The following is a 19319-nucleotide window of genomic DNA, read 5'->3' on the forward strand; positions in this document are numbered from 1 at the left end:
ACCTATGCATCATTCTTACAGGTTTTTTTTAAATTCATCATGGGGTTTCCGTACTTGTATCTGCTAAGGATGGTGATGCAACAGGAAGAGCATCTTCACATGTGTCTGTGGTGCTATTGTTTAATTAAACGACAAAGTGTAAACATATCATCCTTATTCACTCAGAAGTGACCCTAAATCAATACGTTCAATGAGATTTACTCCCAGGTAAGGTACTTAGCATTGCCACCTTAAACTGTTATGGATGATGCTAAGGTCCTCTGGAGATTCTAGCTCTACAGAAATATGAGGGAATTGTGTCTCAGAGGTCCCGGCACTACTCTGGCATTACAACTCCCAGGTTTTATTACAGGGATGAAGGAGGAGAGAATAGTTAAATTTACACTTTAAGCTGTAGGCGTACTCACAGAAACTATTACTTCGCTTTTCTCTTTTTAAAAAAAAAAAAAATTCAAAAGGAAGGCTATATGTGGCAGTTGAAGAAAAGTGAAGATTGAAAACAGTATCAAGGTGGGTCATGGTATGAACAACTTTTAACAGAACCAGGGCCAATAAGATGAGCTTGTTCAGAATTTTACTGACAAGCAGAGTTGCCTAAAGAGGTCAAAAGTGGTCAACAATTGCAAAGGGAGAGACTCATAGGAGGTCCAGGCAGTGGGCGACTGTTCATGAAGGCAGCCTCAAAACAAGGAATATTAATCCTGGAGGATATGTATCAAATGATATTAGATAATATGTGGTCATAACTCATAAGATCAGGACACAAGAAAGGTGAAGCAGATGCCACAGCTGGAATTCATAGCTCTTAAAGCATTGGAGACTGGAGTAGTCTTGACATAGTGGCAGGGAACTCACAAAAAACAATGCCCCAGTGTAAATATGTAGTTACAGGAGTAACTGCTGTGAAGGGGGTTATAATTCAATCCAGTCATCTTGGATAATGTTTGTGTCAGAGGTTCTCAGATGGTGTTCTGTGAGCCACTGGTAGTCTTAGGAGCTCCATTCAGGTGGTCTGTGAAATTCAGCTTTATCATTGGTGGTGGGACCACAACTGGATGTCAAACTCAGCCAAGAGCATAAGGTCAAACAGATTCCTCACTGGCCTTGCAGACAACTTCGTTGTCCAGAAAGTGGGAGAAGCAACAAGAGGAACAGCCATTTTAGATCTGGTCCTAACCAGTGTTGATGACCTGGTTAGTGGGGTAGAAGTGGAAGGATCATTAGGCCCGAGTGATCATGCTCTTCTGAAGTTTACTATACAGCGGAAAGGAGCAGCCAAGCATACTAGGACTCAATTTCTTGACTTTAAGAAAGCCGACTTCATAAAACTTAGGGAAGTGCTGGGTGAGATCCCATGGACAGTAATACTAAAAGGAAAGGAAGTTCATGATGGCTGGGAGTTTGTTAAGAGGGAGATAGTAAAAGCACAACTTCAGGCAATACCAATGAGACGGAAACATGGAAGGTGCCTAAAGAAGCCAGGGTGGCTATCTAAAGAACTTTTAACTGAGTTAAGATTAAAAAAGGATGTGTACAAAAAATGGAAAAGGGGGGAAACCACCAAAGAGGAATTCAAACAAATAGCCAGCACGTGTAGACACAAAGTCAGAAAAGCTAAAGCACAGAATGAACTCAGGCTTGCTAGAGAGGTTAAAAGCAACAAAAAAGGCTTTTATGGGTATGTTCGTAGCAAAAGGAAGAACAAAGAAACCGTGGGGTCACTCAGAGGAGAAGATGGTGAAATGCAAACAGGGGACACAGAAAGGGCTGAACTCCTCAATGCCTTCTTTGCCTCAGTCTTCTCCGATAAAGAAAACAATGCCCGACCTGAAGAATTTGGAGCAAATGATTCAGCAGAGGAAACACAGCCCAGAATAACTAAGGAGATAGTACAAGAATACTTGGCTAGTTTAGATGTATTCAAGTCTCCAGGGCCAGATGAACTGCATCCAAGAGTATTAAAAGAACTGGTAGATGTGATCTCAGAACCACTGGCAGTCATCTTTGAGAATTCCTGGAGAACAGGCGAAGTCCTGGCAGACTGGAGGAGGGCAAATGTTGTCCCTATTTTCAAAAAGGGGAAAAGAGAGGACCCAAATAATTACCGCCCAGTCAGTCTGACATCAATACCAGGGAAGATTCTGGAGCAGATCATTAAGCAAACAGTCTGTGACCACCTAGAAAGGAATGCTGTGATCACCAATAGTCAGCATGGATTTCTGAAAAATAAGTCACCTGATCTTGTTTTTTGACAGAATTGCAAGCCTGGTAGATGAAGGGAACGCAGTGGATGTAGCCTACCTTGATTTCAGCAAGGCATTTGACAAGGTGCCCCATGATATTCTTGTAAAGAAGCTGGTAAAATGCGGACTTGACTATGCTACCACTCAGTGGATTTGTAACTGGCTGACTGACCGAACCCAAAGGGTGCTCATCAATGGTTCCTCTTCATCCTGGAGAAGAGTGACTAGTGGGGTGCCACAGGGTTCTGTCTTGGGCCCGGTCTTATTCAACATCTTTATCAACGACTTGGATGATGGACTCAAGGGCATCCTGATCAAATTTGCAGATGACACCAAACTGGGAGGGGTGGCTAACACCCCAGAGGACAGGATCACACTTCAAAACGACCTTGACAGATTAGAGAACTGGGCCAAAACAAACAAGATGAATTTTAACAGGGAGAAATGTAAAGTATTGCACTTGGGCAAAAAAAATGAGAGGCACAAATACAAGATGGGTGACACCTGGCTTGAGAGCAGTACATGTGAAAAGGATCTAGGAGTCTTGGTTGACCACAAACTTGACATGAGCCAACAGTGTGACGCGGCAGCTAAAAAAGCCAATGCAATTCTGGGCTGCATCAATAGGAGTATTGCATCTAGATCAAGGGAAGTAATAGTGCCACTGTATTCTGCTCTAGTCAGACCTCACCTGGAGTACTGTGTCCAGTTCTGGGCACCACAGTTCAAGAAGGACACTGACAAACTGGAACGTGTCCAGAGGAGGGCAACCAAAATGGTCAAAGGCCTGGAAACGATGCCTTATGAGGAACGGCTAAGGGAGCTGGGCATGTTTAGCCTGGAGAAGAGGAGGTTAAGGGGTGATATGATAGCCATGTTCAAATATATAAAAGGATGTCACATAGAGGAGGGAGAAAGGTTGTTTTCTGCTGCTCCAGAGAAGCGGACACGGAGCAATGGTTCCAAACTACAAGAAAGAAGATTCCACCTAAACATTAGAAAGAACTTCCTCACAGTAAGAGCTGTTCGACAGTGGAATTTGCTGCCAAGGAGTGTGGTGGAGTCTCCTTCTTTGGAGGTCTTTAAGCAGAGGCTTGACAACCATATGTCAGGAGTGCTCTGATGGTGTTTCCTGCTTGGCAGGGGGTTGGACTCGATGGCCCTTGTGGTCTCTTCCAACTCTATGATTCTATGATTCTACTACACTGGAAAGCTGCAGTAGTAGTAGTTCCACCAAATATAAGTACACACTGTTTAATAGTGAAATCAAATGGGGAAATACCCCAATCTAGAACCATATTTTATTCACTAATTGTTTTATGTTGGTGCAGAATTTGTTGTCAGAACTGTTCTAATAAGTTGATGTATTTCAGTTTTCTAAACTGTTGCAGAATTGTTTGTGATACATAAGAACCATTAACACTTCTGACTTCTCAATAAATCTTCAAGTTATTAAAAAGGCATGTGATGTGGAAAATGCGGCCACACATTATGTAACTATATTGTTTGTTTGTTCTGCATTTGGAAACCTCGTAAGATATCGTAACCAAATTTTGCATGACGGTTCCTGAGATCAATAAGCAGGTTTGTGTCTATGTATGCATGCCATTTTGAATCAATATGATGGACTGAACCTTCCAAAACTGCACTGATTTTTAGTGCATTAGTATTCCCAAGCAACACTGGGTTCAAGGTGCTAGTAATGTATATATTGGTGGTAGTGGGGTGTTTTTAAAAAGTTGGAGGAGCAAAATAAAAAGTCATCATGGCTACTATCCTGAATACACTTTTGAGTATTCCCTCAGACGTCAGCAGTTTTTACTGAAATAACACAGGATCATTTTGACAAAAAGGCATTACGAAATGAACTACTGATAACCACACATACACCCCTGCAACTATTTGTTAATGTTTATTTAGTGCAGCAGGAGTGGTAGATTCTTGGCTTCAAATTTTTGCTGGCATTCACCTTCAGAAGGACCTCTTAACTTTCATAGTTGCTGATTTACCAACTTTTCTAAACTCTATTATTTGATTACAGTAGCAGTTCACCTTAATATGACATTTGACCATCATTTGCAGTGATGACATAGGATGGTATCCAGCAAACTTGTTCCAGTCATGTAAGGACTTCCACTTGTGCCCTTGTACCTCCCTCTCCTCCTACCATCCTGCCCCCAATCTGTTTTAGGGGTTCCCCTAACCCTGCAGAGCAGATTTGAGGGAGTGCACAAGGAGGTGAGAGGGAGGGGAAGAGAACAACTTCATTGCAAACAACCCATATTATATCTTTTTGTTGTATACAGTACTTTAGAATATTCAGAGTACTTCACATAGAATATCATTAATTTTACGCTATCACTGTAGGATCAATTATTATTATTCCCATATTGCACATAGGGGACTCGGGTGGAGAAACAGAAGTTTGCCTTTCGCCTACTTACTCAACAAACTGAATTTCACAAAGGAAAGGGAAGGTGGTATGGCTGCTATAAGCCTGCACTGCTTTACTGCTGTTTATCAGCATCAGTAGCGTGAATACTCAAGAATAAGAAGTCTCCTTTGAAAAACAGAAGAGAAAGTGACAGAGCACCATTTGTCACCTACATCTGCTAGCTAGAACATATCATCAATGAACTATAGCCCATTTAGGACAAGGATGCTCTCCTGTCAGAGGCCTTGGGTAGCAGGCCTTTCCTTGCTTATAGATCCCCCCCATCTACTTACAGCAACAGGCCAGATGGTAGTACCACCAGATCTGCTAGTGCATTAGCACACACATTTACACAAACATCTCTTGCACACATGTCCACTGAAGGGCTAATTTAGCAGAATAAAAAAGTAGCATTCATGGATTCTTTACTGGAGATTATTATGTCCACATATGCACTTGGATTGGCTTTGATAACCTTAGGTCATTTGGGAATTTAACACAGACCAATATTAGTATGCTTGCTGCTGCTTGTTATAATTGTAATATTTATTTTAAAATGACTAAAAGTTTAGAGCTGGCTTCATGCCAATATAAAATGATTTGCAAGTGATAATACAGTTTTGAAGCTTGAAACACCACTATAGAATAATGCTGTACGCAAGCAAGGCCTGGACACTATACAGTGCCTGGACAATATATTTAATTACCATTGCAGAGATTGAGGTGAATAAGCGGAGAGTTATCAAATAGGAATTATGAGGGAGAGTCTTAAAGGCCCAGCTTTGCAGAAATGGAAAAACCAGAAAAGGTTCCATGTCATGAAACAGAAAATTTTGGTAGATAAGAGGAAAGTTGGGATGCAGTATTTACCCATCTGGTAACAGAAGAAAAAGGGAAAAGGCAGGGTTCTTCACTGTAACTTAGAGGTTTACTACCACAAATGGACTAGCAGTTCACAATGGAGCTCAATGTGATTTGTCGTGCATGTGATTGTTCAGATCTTTTATAAGACAGAATTTAATATAGTTTTATTACATACTATGTAGTAATTCATGATACTTATCTGGTTGGATACTCTTTAGCATTGCATCATATGTTCCAGGGTTGAATCCTGGCACTGAAAACAGGTTCCAGAGCCAAACTCTGTCTATGTGCTGAGTTTAAGGCACACTAGTTTGCATGCTCATATGGGAACTTCTATTGGCAAATCAGATCAACAAGGAAGAAATTAATGGGGAGATCATTATCTTGCACAATGACTTTCAGCAAAGCAGAAAAACAAATCTTCTATGTACAATGTTTTTGGTGAATCCTGAAGGTGCAGGTCTTTACCCTGGTCTAGGACCCCTGAAATATATATTTTCAGGACCAACACTATTTTTTTGCTATTGTGTTTTTTAATTGTAAGCTTTTTAAATTTTGTAAACTGTGTTTTTAATTGTTGTAACCTGTCATAGGACCTTAGGGCGAAGGCTGGGTAATAAATTTAATAATCATTATAATTATAATGTTAAGAATGAGTCTGCATTTTAAAGCAACTTGACTGATGATTTACCGTAGGTATTAACAAGCAATATGAAAGGAAAAGTTAAGAGTGGGCATGGCTCTTCTAGGTCTTGGTTGAGACTTTACTTTCTAGAGTTCATGTCTGATTTAATGTTAAGGTGTCTAGAGCTTAAGGATGCTCCTTAAGGATGGAAAAAGAAGCAGCTGGCTGTTTGACTTGTGCTGATAACATTGTTAGAGTTGTTATGTTGTAAACAAGTAACAATAAATAATTACAACAAATATTCTTCAGATTAACAGCACGCACAAGCTGGGGACCCTATTGTGAGGACAAAATGTTGTTCGTCTAATCTCTGATCTCCTTGGGGGGGGGGCAGGGAATAGAAACGATGATAAATCGATCATTTCGAATCGGTTCAGCGGGGAAACCCCGTGTTAACCTCCCCTGGGCTCCTGGGAGGAAGGCTGAGGGAGTGACAACTGCAAGTCCTCAGATTCAGGTAGGTAGCCGTGTTGGTCTGACGCAGTAGAAATATATGTAAAAATTTTAAAAAATGTCCAGTAGCACCTTAAAGACCAACTAAGTTTGTTTTGGGCATAAGCTTTCGTGTGCATCTGAAGAAGTGTGCATGCACACGAAAGCTTATACCCAGAACAAGCTTAATTGGTCTCTAAGGTGCTCCTGGACAATTTTGCAAGCCCTCAGTGAAGCTTCCCGCACACTAGCATCCTCCATCTTTTTGGCACGGAGACGGCATCACCTTCAAAGCCTCTCTGGAAGCGAAAACGCAACCTCAGATCCCTCCCGCCTGTCACGTGACGGCACGCTCAGCCGAGCCCTCCGTGACGGAGGCGCTCGAGGGGGTGGGAGTAGCCCCGCGCAGCCAATGAGAACGCGCGTGGCATTTTCGGGCGGTGCGAGGCGGCTTAAAGGCCAGGCTTAAGGTGCAGCAGGACCAGCCGCCGAAGCAGGACCTGGAGGAGGCATGGATGCAAGCGGGGAAGGTGTTGTGCTCGTGGCTGCTGTCAGGACCCCGGTCGGTGAGTGGGAGGGCGCGCAAGGCCGGCTGCGGCGGCTTTGGGCCTGGAAGGAATATTTTGCCCAATGGAGAAGCTCCGCTTCCTTTCTGATCTTGATCATTGATGTAAACCTCCAAAATGTATTTTGTCTAGTTAAGTTTTTACCTCTATCTTCAGCCCATTTTATTTTATTCTATTGCTTATGGCTAGTGGCTGATGCAAACAAGGATTCTTCTGATCTGATCTTTTTGATTGCGGCTGGAAAGCGAAGCATTCGCTATCGCAGTGCCTGCCCAGTATCATTTTAGCGCCCCTCCAGTTGAGCTGTAGCCCATTTCTCGTGGAAAGGGAACTGCAGACTCGAAGGAAGGGTGGGGGCAGTTTAGATTGGCCAGCCCTTCGTGGGTTTAAGAGAGGACGAAAGAGTGCGAGTATCCGAAGATGAGCTGTCGTTTTGATCCATTAGACGTCATCCCAAATCAACGTGCTTCTTGGCCCTAATCCAAAGTTAAATAATATTTTTGCGATTGCAACTACATGAAAGGTGGGCGTCTTGTCAATTTTGACTAAACTCTTCTCTGTTTTCATGAGGACTGCAAGCTTCTAGAGCCATTTCCCCCAGATCGCCCAAACCTAACCATGCAAACATGTCTTCTCGGAAGCCAGCCGGCCGCGTTGAGTTCAATAGAACAGGCAACCTAATCTTCATTTCGGAATTTCTCATTTTCGTGGAGTTCTTGTGGCGTAGAGCCGGTGGTAAATATTAACGTGGTCACTCCAGGCTCCGCCTCGCCCAGTGATTGGGTAGGAACTGTAGAGCCACCGGGTGGAGCAGCCCTGTGATTGCTTCGTGAGAGGCGCTGACGAATCGCGCTCTTCCTCCGATTGGCCTGCGCCGGGTAGAACCATGAAAGCTCGGCTCGCTTCTGTTCTCTCATTAGATTAACAGAACCTAATGCTGCTCTTTAGCCAGTCCTCTGCACAGAGATGGCTGCAAGGTAGTAGCAGTGCCGGATTTACGGATAAACTAAACAAGCTATAGCTTAGGGCCCCACTCTCTTCGGGGCCCCTAAAAAATTTAAAGGGAAAAAAAACACCTGGATGTACATTTCCAAAATATAAGATAAAAACAAATCAAATAAAACCTACATACAGCAACAGTGTTTTGTGTTGTATAGGCTCCTATAATGTAAGTAATGGGCCCCGCCTGCTAGCCTGCTCCCTAAAATAGCACTAGTTTGCTCATTTATATACATCGGGTGCCTATGATGTAAGTTACTTTGATAAAATACATATTGTTATGTGCAAATGGCTTTAGATACCTGTTAGATCCATAAATTACTATATAGCATATATTCAACACCAAAAACTGCAACAATTTGTTGTTGACAAAGGACAGCTGGACATATAAAGGGCCCCATTCCCTTCAGTAGCTTAGGGCCTCATCAAACCTAAATCCATCCCTGGGTAAAAGGATGTGGCTCTTGGGTCATTGGAGAGGGGGATCCAGGGTCGGCAACTCGCTTTGGGAGAAAGCTGCAATGCCAACTCCTGATCTCAAAAATGCAGCTCGAGTACCTCTGAACATGTGCAGAGTTGTTTTCAACATTGATTACATATGAGGGGCGTGTTTCCTCTGTGTGTAAACGCAGGACAAAATAGATTATTGCCTCTACTTTAATGCAGCCTCTTATCTGCTTCGAAAAGTTTACTCTTTTGTCTTCTATTTAAAAATCATCTTTTCCCACTCTTGATAGTTTATTTTTTTATTCTCCATACTAACTCTTAATATTCACACTAGTTATTGCACAACTTAGCTTTAATACATCTGCCTCTCTTTTTTTTTATTTGGCTTCACGCCAGAGTTTCCAGTTTGACAATGAATACCTTTTTTTAACCCATTTTGCACAAAGCAAGAGTGAAGAGCGGCACAGGCAGTGTGTGTGTTGTGGGGTATGTTGCATTGAGGAGAGAGTGCTTTCCCACCCCCAATTTAGATGATTTTGAGCATGAATGACTGAAACTGAAAGACAGCAAAATAGAAAACAAACCAAAGGGAGCCTTTATTTGCATAATACTCAATCATGGGCGTAACCAAGGGGGGGTTGGGAGGCCAGCTGCTCCCCCCATGATCGATTAAAACAGTAAAAATACTTAATTAACTGAAGTTCTGCCCCACCACCACCACATGAAGCCTGCCCCTCAACAATAAGTCTGCTCCCACCAACATAAATCCTTACTTATTGGGAGTTAGTCTTATTTAAATTAGTGAGACCAATTTCAAAGTCAGCATGGACAAGATTATGTTTCACTTATGCACAAAGATTTAATAGGAAACATAATTTGAGTCATATGTACAGTTCCAGTTATGCAACACCCCACCCTATATTACTTCATTTACATATGCCTTACTGGACCTGGATTCACAAACCTTTTCCTAAAGTACTTATTTTGTAGTTGAAAAAGGCCTGTCTGTAGTATAACAACTTAACTTGCATTTTATCTAGGATCCTTCAATGGTGCCTTGTCTACTTTGCACGCCCATGAGCTGGCTTCCGTAGCCATCAAGGAAACCTTGAAGAGGGCAAAAATTGAACCTAAAGAAGTATCTGAGGTTATATTTGGACAAGTCTTGGCTGCAGGTATGTCTTAAGTGAACCAGTTTTCTCAGGTGCTGGTCTGGGATCTGTTTTGCCCTCTTCACTAGGGCTTTTGTAATACTTAGGCAAGATATGCATTTATACTATGAGTCATATTTTTTAATCTTCCTCTACTGTACAACTTACCTTCTCTTCCCCTGTGTAAGTAGGGTTGCCAGTTTACAGCAAGTTGTCTTGTAACCTTTCATTGCCCCTGGCAGCCAGAGATGAAGTAACTGTGACTGCTCCTTCTCAGGTCCTGGCATCTGCCCTCTCTGTCACAACATATAGGACTCCCCATGTGCCACATCAGTCAGAACATGTGGGGGGCCACACAGCCAGAGAAGAGGCTTCATTGGTAAGCCACAGCTCTCTCACCTCCGGCAGCACCGAGGGTATTCAAGCTACAACAGTTTGCTGGATTGCAACCCTACCTACCAGTTTTATTCATCTCAATGCTGGTATATCAAATTTCCTGAGACCAAACACTTGGATTTTATTTGTGAGCAAATGGTAGCAAACACCCTCATTTACTCTAATTCATTTAATTTAAATCTCAGAAGGTAATGCCAAAATAACCTTACCTCAGGTTGCATCATAACTCATGGGAAGTTGGTTTATAAGGAGCAGTTGTCTTCTAAGGAATAATTGCTTAGTCGGAAGAGTTTCCCTTATCTTGAAAGGTCAACATCTAGAGTTTAAAAGCCTGTCACAACCCATCCCTACATGGTAACCAAGGGGTGGGGAGCCTTCTTCAGACTGAGGGCAGCAGTCCCTTCTGGGCAGGGGACGCATGTCAGTAGAGAGGGGGAAAGAGAAGAGGGAAAAGTCGATGGAGCAGTTGAGGTGAATTTGCACAGTAGGCTACTTTCTCCACACTCGCACATCCCTCTCTATCCTCCACCCCAAGAGCCAGATAAAGAGCTCTGAAAGGTTGTATTTTGCCCTTTGGCCTGAAGTTCCCTACTCTCCCTCATTCTGCGAATGAATCTTATAAAAATGTTCTTTGCCCACTCCTGAGTTTCCAGTCCACAATAATCCTATTCACTACCTATGCTCCCCCTGATACCTTCTCAGTCCCTAATCATGGTTCATACTTTCTTCCTAATCCCTCGCTTGCTGAGCCCCTCACAGTCTTCCCCCATCCAAGCTAACCTGAGATGGTCTTCCATGGTTAAGCGTCCTCTAGTAGACAGTTGGGGGAGGGCTAAGGTGACATAGGGTGCCCTCATAACAATTCTAATTGGCAGAACTGTTGTGCAGGGTTGAAAAGTGGTCAGGAAGCAAGGAGGTTTTATTTTGACTCCTGGAAGGTGCCCAGAAAAGGAACATGAAGACGGAGGGAAGGTGCAGAAGTTGTGTGAGTGGAACGTGGGAGTTCAAAACTAAATGAAGCCCAGCTCATAGGAATGTTGTAATTTATCCTGAAGGCACAGAAGCCCTAAATCAGGTGTCAGGGAAGAGCAGAAAACACTCTTGACACCAGTAAATCCAGAGCAGAGGTGACTTGAGCAACCCAAAGGCAGGTGTTGAAATGCAGAGTTAAGTGTAGGTTTTGGAAAGCAGTGTCTGGTTCTGCAAGCAAGAGCCAGCTACCCACTTAAGAACAAAACAGGATGCTTGAGAATATTGTAGCCAAATGGTGTTTCTGTGTCCTTTTTGCCTTTTCATATGGAAAGGAATGGGGAGGGCCGAAAGTTGGGCAGGGGGAAGGAATGAGAGCAATTGAGCCTGGTTGTCTCTGCATGCTGATGAATTCTTTCTATTTCTGCAGGTGCTGGTCAGAATCCTGCCCGACAAGCCAGTGTCGCCGCTGGGATTCCATATGAGATACCTGCTTGGAGCTGCCAGATGATATGTGGTTCAGGCCTGAAAGCCGTGTGCTTAGGCGCTCAGTCCATCATGATAGGAGATTCCAGTATTGTAGTGGCTGGAGGCATGGAAAGCATGAGCAAGGTGAGGCTTTTGCTGTTCATAAAAGGGCCCTCAGGCCCTCAGACTTAGTTGGTTTTTTTCAGATTAGTGGTTTGGAACAATTCTCAGGGCAGAAAGATTTGGACTAGTTCAGAATAGCCATTATTTGCATAGTGGAATCATTATGACTGAAACAAGGCTGGGTCTAACAACATCCCCAAGCTGTAGACATGGGGCGGCAGAGAGAGTGTGTAATTCATTGGTTCAGTTAAGTAAAATTAGACTCTGGACTTAATTGACTTAATGGGGGCTCCCCTCACTTCAAATCACAGTCCTGCTGTGTTAGAAGCCTTCCTGCTCATTCCCCTCTCTTTTTGCCCTAAAGTCCTGACATCACCAGTGGTGCAACCCCATCCAGAACAGGTAGGATCCTTTTCTAGTCAACTACTTCGCCAACTGAGCATACCTTGGATGTCTCTGGATTGACCATTTGCCCATGTATGGCCTGCTCAGATCATCATCAGTCCTCCAAGGGCTCTGGAAGAGGTATACCCTGTCACCTCCTACGCGATTCTTTCAACTGGGGTTGCATCTTCCATAAGCAAACCTTGTACTGCGGCCCCTTCCGTAGACCTCATTTGTTTATAGAAATCGGAATAGCTGTGACATGACGAGGGACTGGCCAGAAGAGACTTGATTTCCACCCACCTCCAAACAACGTCATTCTTAGAATTCTAAATGTGTCAAAATGATTTCCTTGTAGGCACCTCACGTCATTCATATGCGCAATGGATTGAAGATGGGGGAAGCCTCCTTGCAGGACACTCTGATCTTAGATGGTTTGACAGATGCCTTCTACCACTACCACATGGGTATAACTGGTAAGCCGTATGATTCTTCCAAATGGCATTGTCAAGTGGGTGGGGGAAGAGTCTAGTTCAATATTGGATATTATTTTTATTTATTAAATATTAGATGGACCATTTCAGCTTTCGCATTTCCTTCAGCAATAGCTTTAAACATTTATTTAAGCAACAGGCATACCTTTCCAACAAAACAGATTTGATTGTGTCATGAGTGAGTAAGCACTGAACGTTGGAGGCAGCAGGTTCCTATAGTTCATTACTGAACGTTTGATGCAATTAAAGCTGTGCTGTGCATATGGCAATGTGACTCTTGCTGCATCTTGATAATGAGTATATACTCCCCAATTCCTGGTTTCAGCTGAAAATGTTGCCAAGCAGTGGCAGGTTAGTCGAGAGGAGCAAGATCAACTGGCTGTACAGTCACAGAACAAGGCTGAAAATGCCCAGAAGGCTGGCTATTTTGATAAAGAGATTGTTCCTGTTCCTGTGCCTTCTAGGAAAGGTGAGTATGTATTCAAAGCAACACCTGTTCCGGGTGCAGGGCGTATGACTAGTTATCATGATCTGGATCTGTTTCTGTGCTTCAGTTCTTCCTCTGTTATCTGGGATAATGATCTAACTCAGAGGTGGGCGGAGTCTGGCTACAAGATTAGTAATTTACATGGTCACTGTGAGAAGTAAAGCGGAAATGATGGATGGTAACCATTTTACTGCTGTCCAGCTGCAAATTAATTTTTCAGAGGTCTCCTGTTTGAAACGGTTCTGAGCCAACATTTCCTGACCTTCTGAGAGCCAGTGTGGTGTAGTGGTTAAGAGCGGTGGACTTGTAATCTGGGGAACCGGGTTCGCGTCTCCGCTCCTCCACATGCAGCTGCTGGGTGACCTTGGGCCAGTCACACTTCTCTGAAGTCTCTCAGCCCCACTCACCTCACAGAGTGCTTGTTGTGGGGGAGGAAGGGAAAGGAGAATGTTAGCCGCTTTGAGACTCCTTAAAGGGAGTGAAAGGCGGGATATCAAATCCAAACTCTTCTTCTTCTTCTTCTTCTGAAACTTTGTCTTAAAGTCTAATTCATTTAACAGTACAGTGGTACCTTGGGTTAAGTACTTAATTCCGGAGGTCTATTCTTAACCTGAAACTGTTCTTAACCTGAAGCACCACTTTAGCTAATGGGGCCTCCCGCTGCACCGCTGGAGCCAGATTTCTGTTCTCATCTTGAAGCAAAGTTCTTAACCCGAGGTAATATTTCTGGGTTCGCGGAGTCTGTAACCTGAAGCGTATGTAACCTGAAGCATATGTAACCTGAGGTACCACTGTAAGTCAAAAGAGAGGTGTTGTTGCGTACCTTTGTACGTATTGGAAGTAGACAGGAGCTCTAGGTATTCTTCCGTGGGAGCACAGAGTTGCTATGAGTTGTTGTGTGAGTGTGTCTCCCCATTGTACTGCAGTAGAGGGCTGGCTCTGCAAGCACAGAGCGACTGCTTCCATAGAAGTGAATGGGAGAGGACAGGATGGGGGATGGGTTGGGGGCAGGGAGATGAATTTCCATTTGGATAGGGTACAGAGATCTTAGGTTCCATTTTAACTTCTACATACGTAGACAGTTCTTTCTGAAATACATGGTGCCTTGCAGGTCCGGTTGAAGTGAAAGCGGATGAGCATCCTCGCTCTGGTACCAAGTTGGAAACGTTGGCAAAGCTCAAGCCTTTTTTTATAACTGATGGAACAGGAACCGTCACCGCAGCAAATGCCTCAGGTTTGTTTAAGATGTTATAAACCATTTTTAATAGTGCATTTTAATTTTGTAACCCATCCCAGGACCCGAGGGTGAAGGGTAGGTAATTAAGGATCATAATGGTTACCACTTAAATATAATGCTTAAAATGCAGCTGCTTCAAGCAAATTTTATTTAACTTCAGACAGATACAATCGGGAATACTTGGGGCAGGGGAAAGGCATGTATTTTCTCCAACCACAGCTTGGGGCATTGCAGTGGGGTGGGGGAGGGGGAGGGGGAGGGGGAGGTGGAGGTGGTTGTTAGGCCTTTCCTCAGTAGAGACTTAGGACTCTACTAGACTGGTAAAGAAAAAACAATTTATATGCATTGTATGTGTGAGAACATTGTTTTCCCGTTTTTCTCTACCTGTTTTCCCTGTTTAAATTTACAATGCTATACAATTTACAATGCTATAAACTGAAACGCTTCTTTGATGTGTCTAGATCCAGCCTTAAAGACCAGTACAAAGTACTGTTTTTAAAATGCAGTTTGCCATGCAGAATCCCAAAAGCCTCTTTTAAAGTGTTGTGTTGTCCTTCAAAGTTGAAAGGCGTGTTTCTGTCCCTCATGAACCCTCAAAGGGGAAAACTCAGTATGGACTGAGCATGCTCAGTGGGCATGGGATGCTGATGACAGACGGCGGGAGAAATGGAAGCCCTGTAGGAATGAGATGGGAGTGTCAGGAATTCTGTACATTTTCTTGCAGGTCCTACTTGTATATACTTAACCCGATCTCAAAGTGCTGTTGTATATGTAGCCAATGCAGCAGCACCAAGCTGGGAACCCCCACCTTTGTGGAAGTACAAAGAAATGTATAAATCTTTAGGGGAAATCTGCAAGGGGAGAACCCTCAAAACTTCCCAGTGAGGAATAAGCGTGCTCAGTGGCCACAGGATGCTGATGGGCTGGGGCTGGGGGAGGTGAGAATGGAAAACTGGGATGGATAAGCTGGAATGTTTTGAATCCCGAACAGGGGAACTGAGCCATACCGCAACATTTTGTGGCAGGTCACACTTTTCAATATACCATCCTTAAACAATTTGGTTCGCCTAGGGCTTGCCAATCGGAAGGTCGGCAGTTTGAATCCCTGCGATGGGGTGAGCTCCCATTGTCCAATCCCAGCTCCTGCCAACCTAGCAGTTCGAAATCATGTCAAACTGCAAGTAGATAAATAGGTACCGCTCCGGCGGGAAGGTAAACGGCGTTTCCGTGTGTTGCTCTGGTTTCGCCAGAAGCGGCTTAGTCATGCTGGCCACATGACCCGGAAAAACTGTTTACGGACAAACGTTGGCTCCCTCGGCCTGTAAAGCGAGATGAGCGGAGTGCCACAACCCCAGAATCATTCGCGACTGGACTTAACTGCCAGGGGTCCTTTACCTTTACCTAATACTGATAACTTACTGATGATTACAATTTTGAAGAAGATAAGTGTTCCTATCAACCACTTTGAAGTTGTTGTTTTTTTACAATCAAGTGGTGTATAATTTTTATGAAATAAATGACTAAAATATGACCAGTTACAGATAGGTAGCCGTGTTGGTCTGCCATAGTCAAAACAAAACAAATTCCTTCCAGTAGCACCTTAAAGACCAACTAAGTCAGTTCTTGGTATGAGCTTTCGTGTGCATGCACACTTCTTCTGGTATCTGAAGAAGTGTGCATGCACACGAAAGCTCATACCAAGAACTGACTTAGTTGGTCTTTAAGGTGCTACTGGAAGGAATTTGTTTTGTTTTAAAATATGACCGTTATATTTGTATACGAGTCTCATTTGCCATTGCTTTCCAGTTGTGACATTGGGGGTGGGGGGAAAGCTCTAGTAATGTTTGTGGGGAAATCTACCTGTTAAATTTGGCACACTAGGTCATGGGGATAAGGATTTGGCCCACTGGCTAGAAAAAGTTAATTCACTCCTGTGCTAATAGGCAGCTGAAGGGCAGAGGGCAAAAGATTTCTACTGTGGTAGTTCTATCTACTTTCAGGTTTTACTCTACCTGGAGAACGCTTTCAATGGCATGTTTTGAGTCTCAAGCCGTGTCCCCTCTCTCTCCCCCCCCCCCCGCCCCACTCCACTCCAGGTCTAAATGATGGTGCTGCAGCTGTAATTCTCATGAAGAAAGCTGAAGCCCTTAAACGAGGTCTTGCCCCTTTGGCACGGATTGTATCCTGGGCCCAAGCTGGTGTAGATCCTTCTGTCATGGGGATTGCGCCTGTCCCAGCCATAAAGAAAGCTGTAAGTAATATATTGGGAACAGGGCGAATCTTTTCAGAATACAGTGGTACCTCAGGTTAAGTACTTAGTTTGTTCCAGAGGTCCGTTCTTAACCTGAAACTGTTCTTAACCTCAAGCACCACTTTAGCTAATGGGGCCTCCCGCTGCCGCCGCACCGCCAGACCACAATTTCTGTTCTCATCCTAAAGCAAAGTTCTTAATAAAATGATTTTAGAATGTTGTATCATTTTACTTTTGTTAGCCGCTCTGAGCCCGGCTTCGGCTGGGGAGGGTGGGATATAAATAATATTTATTATATTATTATTATTATTATTAACCCGAAGTACTATTTCTGGGTTAGCGGAGTCTGTAACCTGAAGCGTATGTAACCCAAGGTACCACTGTAGTTGGTTAGTCCTGAGTAACAAATCTTGTATTAAACACTCTACTTCCTCCCGAACGATATACTGTATTTTTCCGTCTATAAGATGCCCCCATATATAAGATGCCTGCTATTTTGGGGGGCTCAGATTTAAGAAAATGGGGGAGTGGAGATGTATCTTTGCATAAGGCGCCCTTTAATTTTTGACATTTTTTTAGGGGAAAAACCTAGTCTTATATACGGAAAAATATGGTAATTTTAAAAATGTTTTGGGCAGTGCCATTTTTCTAGAAAAAGAGGTGCTGGAACTCAGCATGAACGCCTCCCTTGTTCTCCTATAATGGCAATAGTGCCCACCTGAAAGGTGCCGGAACAGAGTTCTGGCTGAAAAAAAAGCCCAGATTTTCAGAAATCTTCAGTTGATGCTAAATTACTGTTTTCCAAGCAATGCACTCCTTTAGTTTCTATGAATAAATCTGAGACATTGGCACACATCGTTTCTGTGAGACTCATGCTATTTAATGAGCCTATGTGTAAAATTTTACATCTTCCATGTTAATGGGAAGGCTTCAAACAGTATTTTTAAAGTCAATAACCAACTGCCCATAGCATTACCCTGTTTTCCTAATGTCTGGAATCTAGTTGGTTATATTCTGCTTCTAAAACCTGAAGGCACACAGACCAGCTTTGCTGCTAATTGCTTGAAGCCTTGATGTTAATTACTTGTTTGCCCTTCTGCAGCTGGAAAAAGCAGGTTGGACAGCGGATCAGGTGGACTTGTATGAAATCAATGAAGCCTTTGCTGCTCTAGGTTGTGCAGTAACAAAAGAGCTAAAACTGAACCCGGAAAAGGTACGTCCTGAAAGCTCAATACTGGAATCATCTAACCTTATCTGACAAAGGGAGAGATAATTAGGTACAGCCTCTCTCAGATAAGGTGGGAGGCATTCAGAATAAATTTGCATATATTGGGGGTTGGTGAATATAGAAGGGCTCATTTCATTTGCAGAAGGGGATGATTTGGGGGGTGGAGAGCCTCCTACTTGAAGAAAAGTGTACACAGGTTTGGTAGGTGTTAAACTGTTGAGGGACGGGAGGGAAGGAGGAATTTACAAAAGCCGTTTCCTTCCTCCAGTGCAGGAATGGGGAAACTCAGGCCCAGGGGCCAGATGCACCTCTCCAGGCCTTGAGACTGACCTTGCCAGGCCTTACCACTCACTCTCTGAAGAGTGATTTTGCCTGCCAGGAATGCGTCCTTTACTACAATGATGCATCTCAATTGCATCAGAACTTGGTCACACCTCCATGCCCCTCCTAGTACTCCACCAAGTCTATTGGCTACCAGCCATCACTGGAATGAAGGTGCCTGTGTTGCTTTGAAGAAACTGGGGGTCACTCCCCTTGCAAATAGACAGTTTACCTCCCTCAACTCCCAGGGTTGTAGCCATTTTTTTCTGGAATAAATGCTGCTCATCAACACAGCTATTGCTGCCGAACTATTGCATTAGTGACTTTCCTCCCCCTAACTTGTCCTCTGGTCCTTTTTCTGACTCTACCTCTATTTTTTTAAAAAAAACCATTACAGATCATCTCTCCAGTGAAGGCTGGTTAGAATGTCATTGAAGCATCTCGTGTCTCAAACACTGCTATAATTTCCCTTCTTGCCCCTTTGTCTGCCTTGTTCTATGGTATACTTTATATTTAACAGGGACACTTAATTTTTGTGGCAGGTGAACATTGAAGGTGGGGCTGTTGCCCTTGGCCATCCTCTTGGAGCATCTGGTTGTCGGATCCTTGTTACGCTTGTGCATGCACTGGAACGAACAGGTGGAAAACGGGGGGTTGCTGCTTTGTGTATAGGAGGAGGGATGGGCATAGCCATGTGTGTAGAAAGATAATGGAAGTGTTTCAGTAATTCTGTATTTGTTGCATAGCTTCTAATTAAAACTGAAACTGTCTTAACTGCCGCCTCTTCCTTCAATCACTGTGACAACATCACTATCTCAGTTCCATCATTGCAAATGCTGTACCAACTTTAAATTACTAGTACTGTGTTGAATATAAACAAGTCAAACATACTGAGATCCATATAGTCACGGGATAAATATGGCTTAAAATAGCCAATAGCCAATCTGGCTGCTGCAGAGAGCACCTTAGTGGGCAGAATCAGTCTTTTGACTTCAGGAAAAGTTAAGCTGTTCTTTGCCCCACCCCAGCACAGAGCAAAAACCTTGGATACTGCAACTTTAGCGCTAGGCATAACTGCACAGCATTCCTTGGTGTAGAGAACCAAAAGCGTTGTATAGTGACTTCTGTTAAGCCCTCAAA

At 43.5% G+C, this 19319-nt stretch overlaps 1 protein-coding gene across 1 annotated transcript; it reads left to right on the top strand.

The window, feature by feature from the left end:
• Positions 1–7065: 7065 nt before the first annotated feature.
• Positions 7066–18953, top strand: ACAT2 (acetyl-CoA acetyltransferase 2). Its single transcript, XM_081856527.1, has 9 exons — positions 7066–7224; positions 9711–9845; positions 11617–11798; positions 12520–12637; positions 12981–13124; positions 14254–14376; positions 16476–16630; positions 17733–17843; positions 18722–18953. The coding sequence occupies exons 1-9, from the start codon at positions 7170–7172 to the stop codon at positions 18887–18889; spliced, it is 1191 nt and encodes a 396-aa protein (XP_081712653.1). The 5' UTR covers positions 7066–7169; the 3' UTR covers positions 18890–18953.
• The last annotated feature ends 366 nt before the right edge of the window (positions 18954–19319 follow it).

This window comes from Podarcis erhardii (genome assembly GCF_964252035.2).
Source record: "Podarcis erhardii genome assembly, chromosome: 3".
In the NCBI taxonomy this organism is placed as follows: Eukaryota; Metazoa; Chordata; class Lepidosauria; order Squamata; family Lacertidae; genus Podarcis; species Podarcis erhardii.

Excerpts from the sequence above, each read along its gene's own strand:
- ACAT2 (XM_081856527.1), top strand. The coding sequence starts at position 7,170 with ATGGATGCAAGCGGGGAAGGTGTTGTGCTCGTGGCTGCTGTCAGGACC. Across the intron at positions 7,225-9,710 it reads TGCTGTCAGGACCCCGGTCG|GATCCTTCAATGGTGCCTTG; the intron begins GTGAGTGGGAGG and ends CATTTTATCTAG. Across the intron at positions 14,377-16,475 it reads CACCGCAGCAAATGCCTCAG|GTCTAAATGATGGTGCTGCA; the intron begins GTTTGTTTAAGA and ends ACTCCACTCCAG.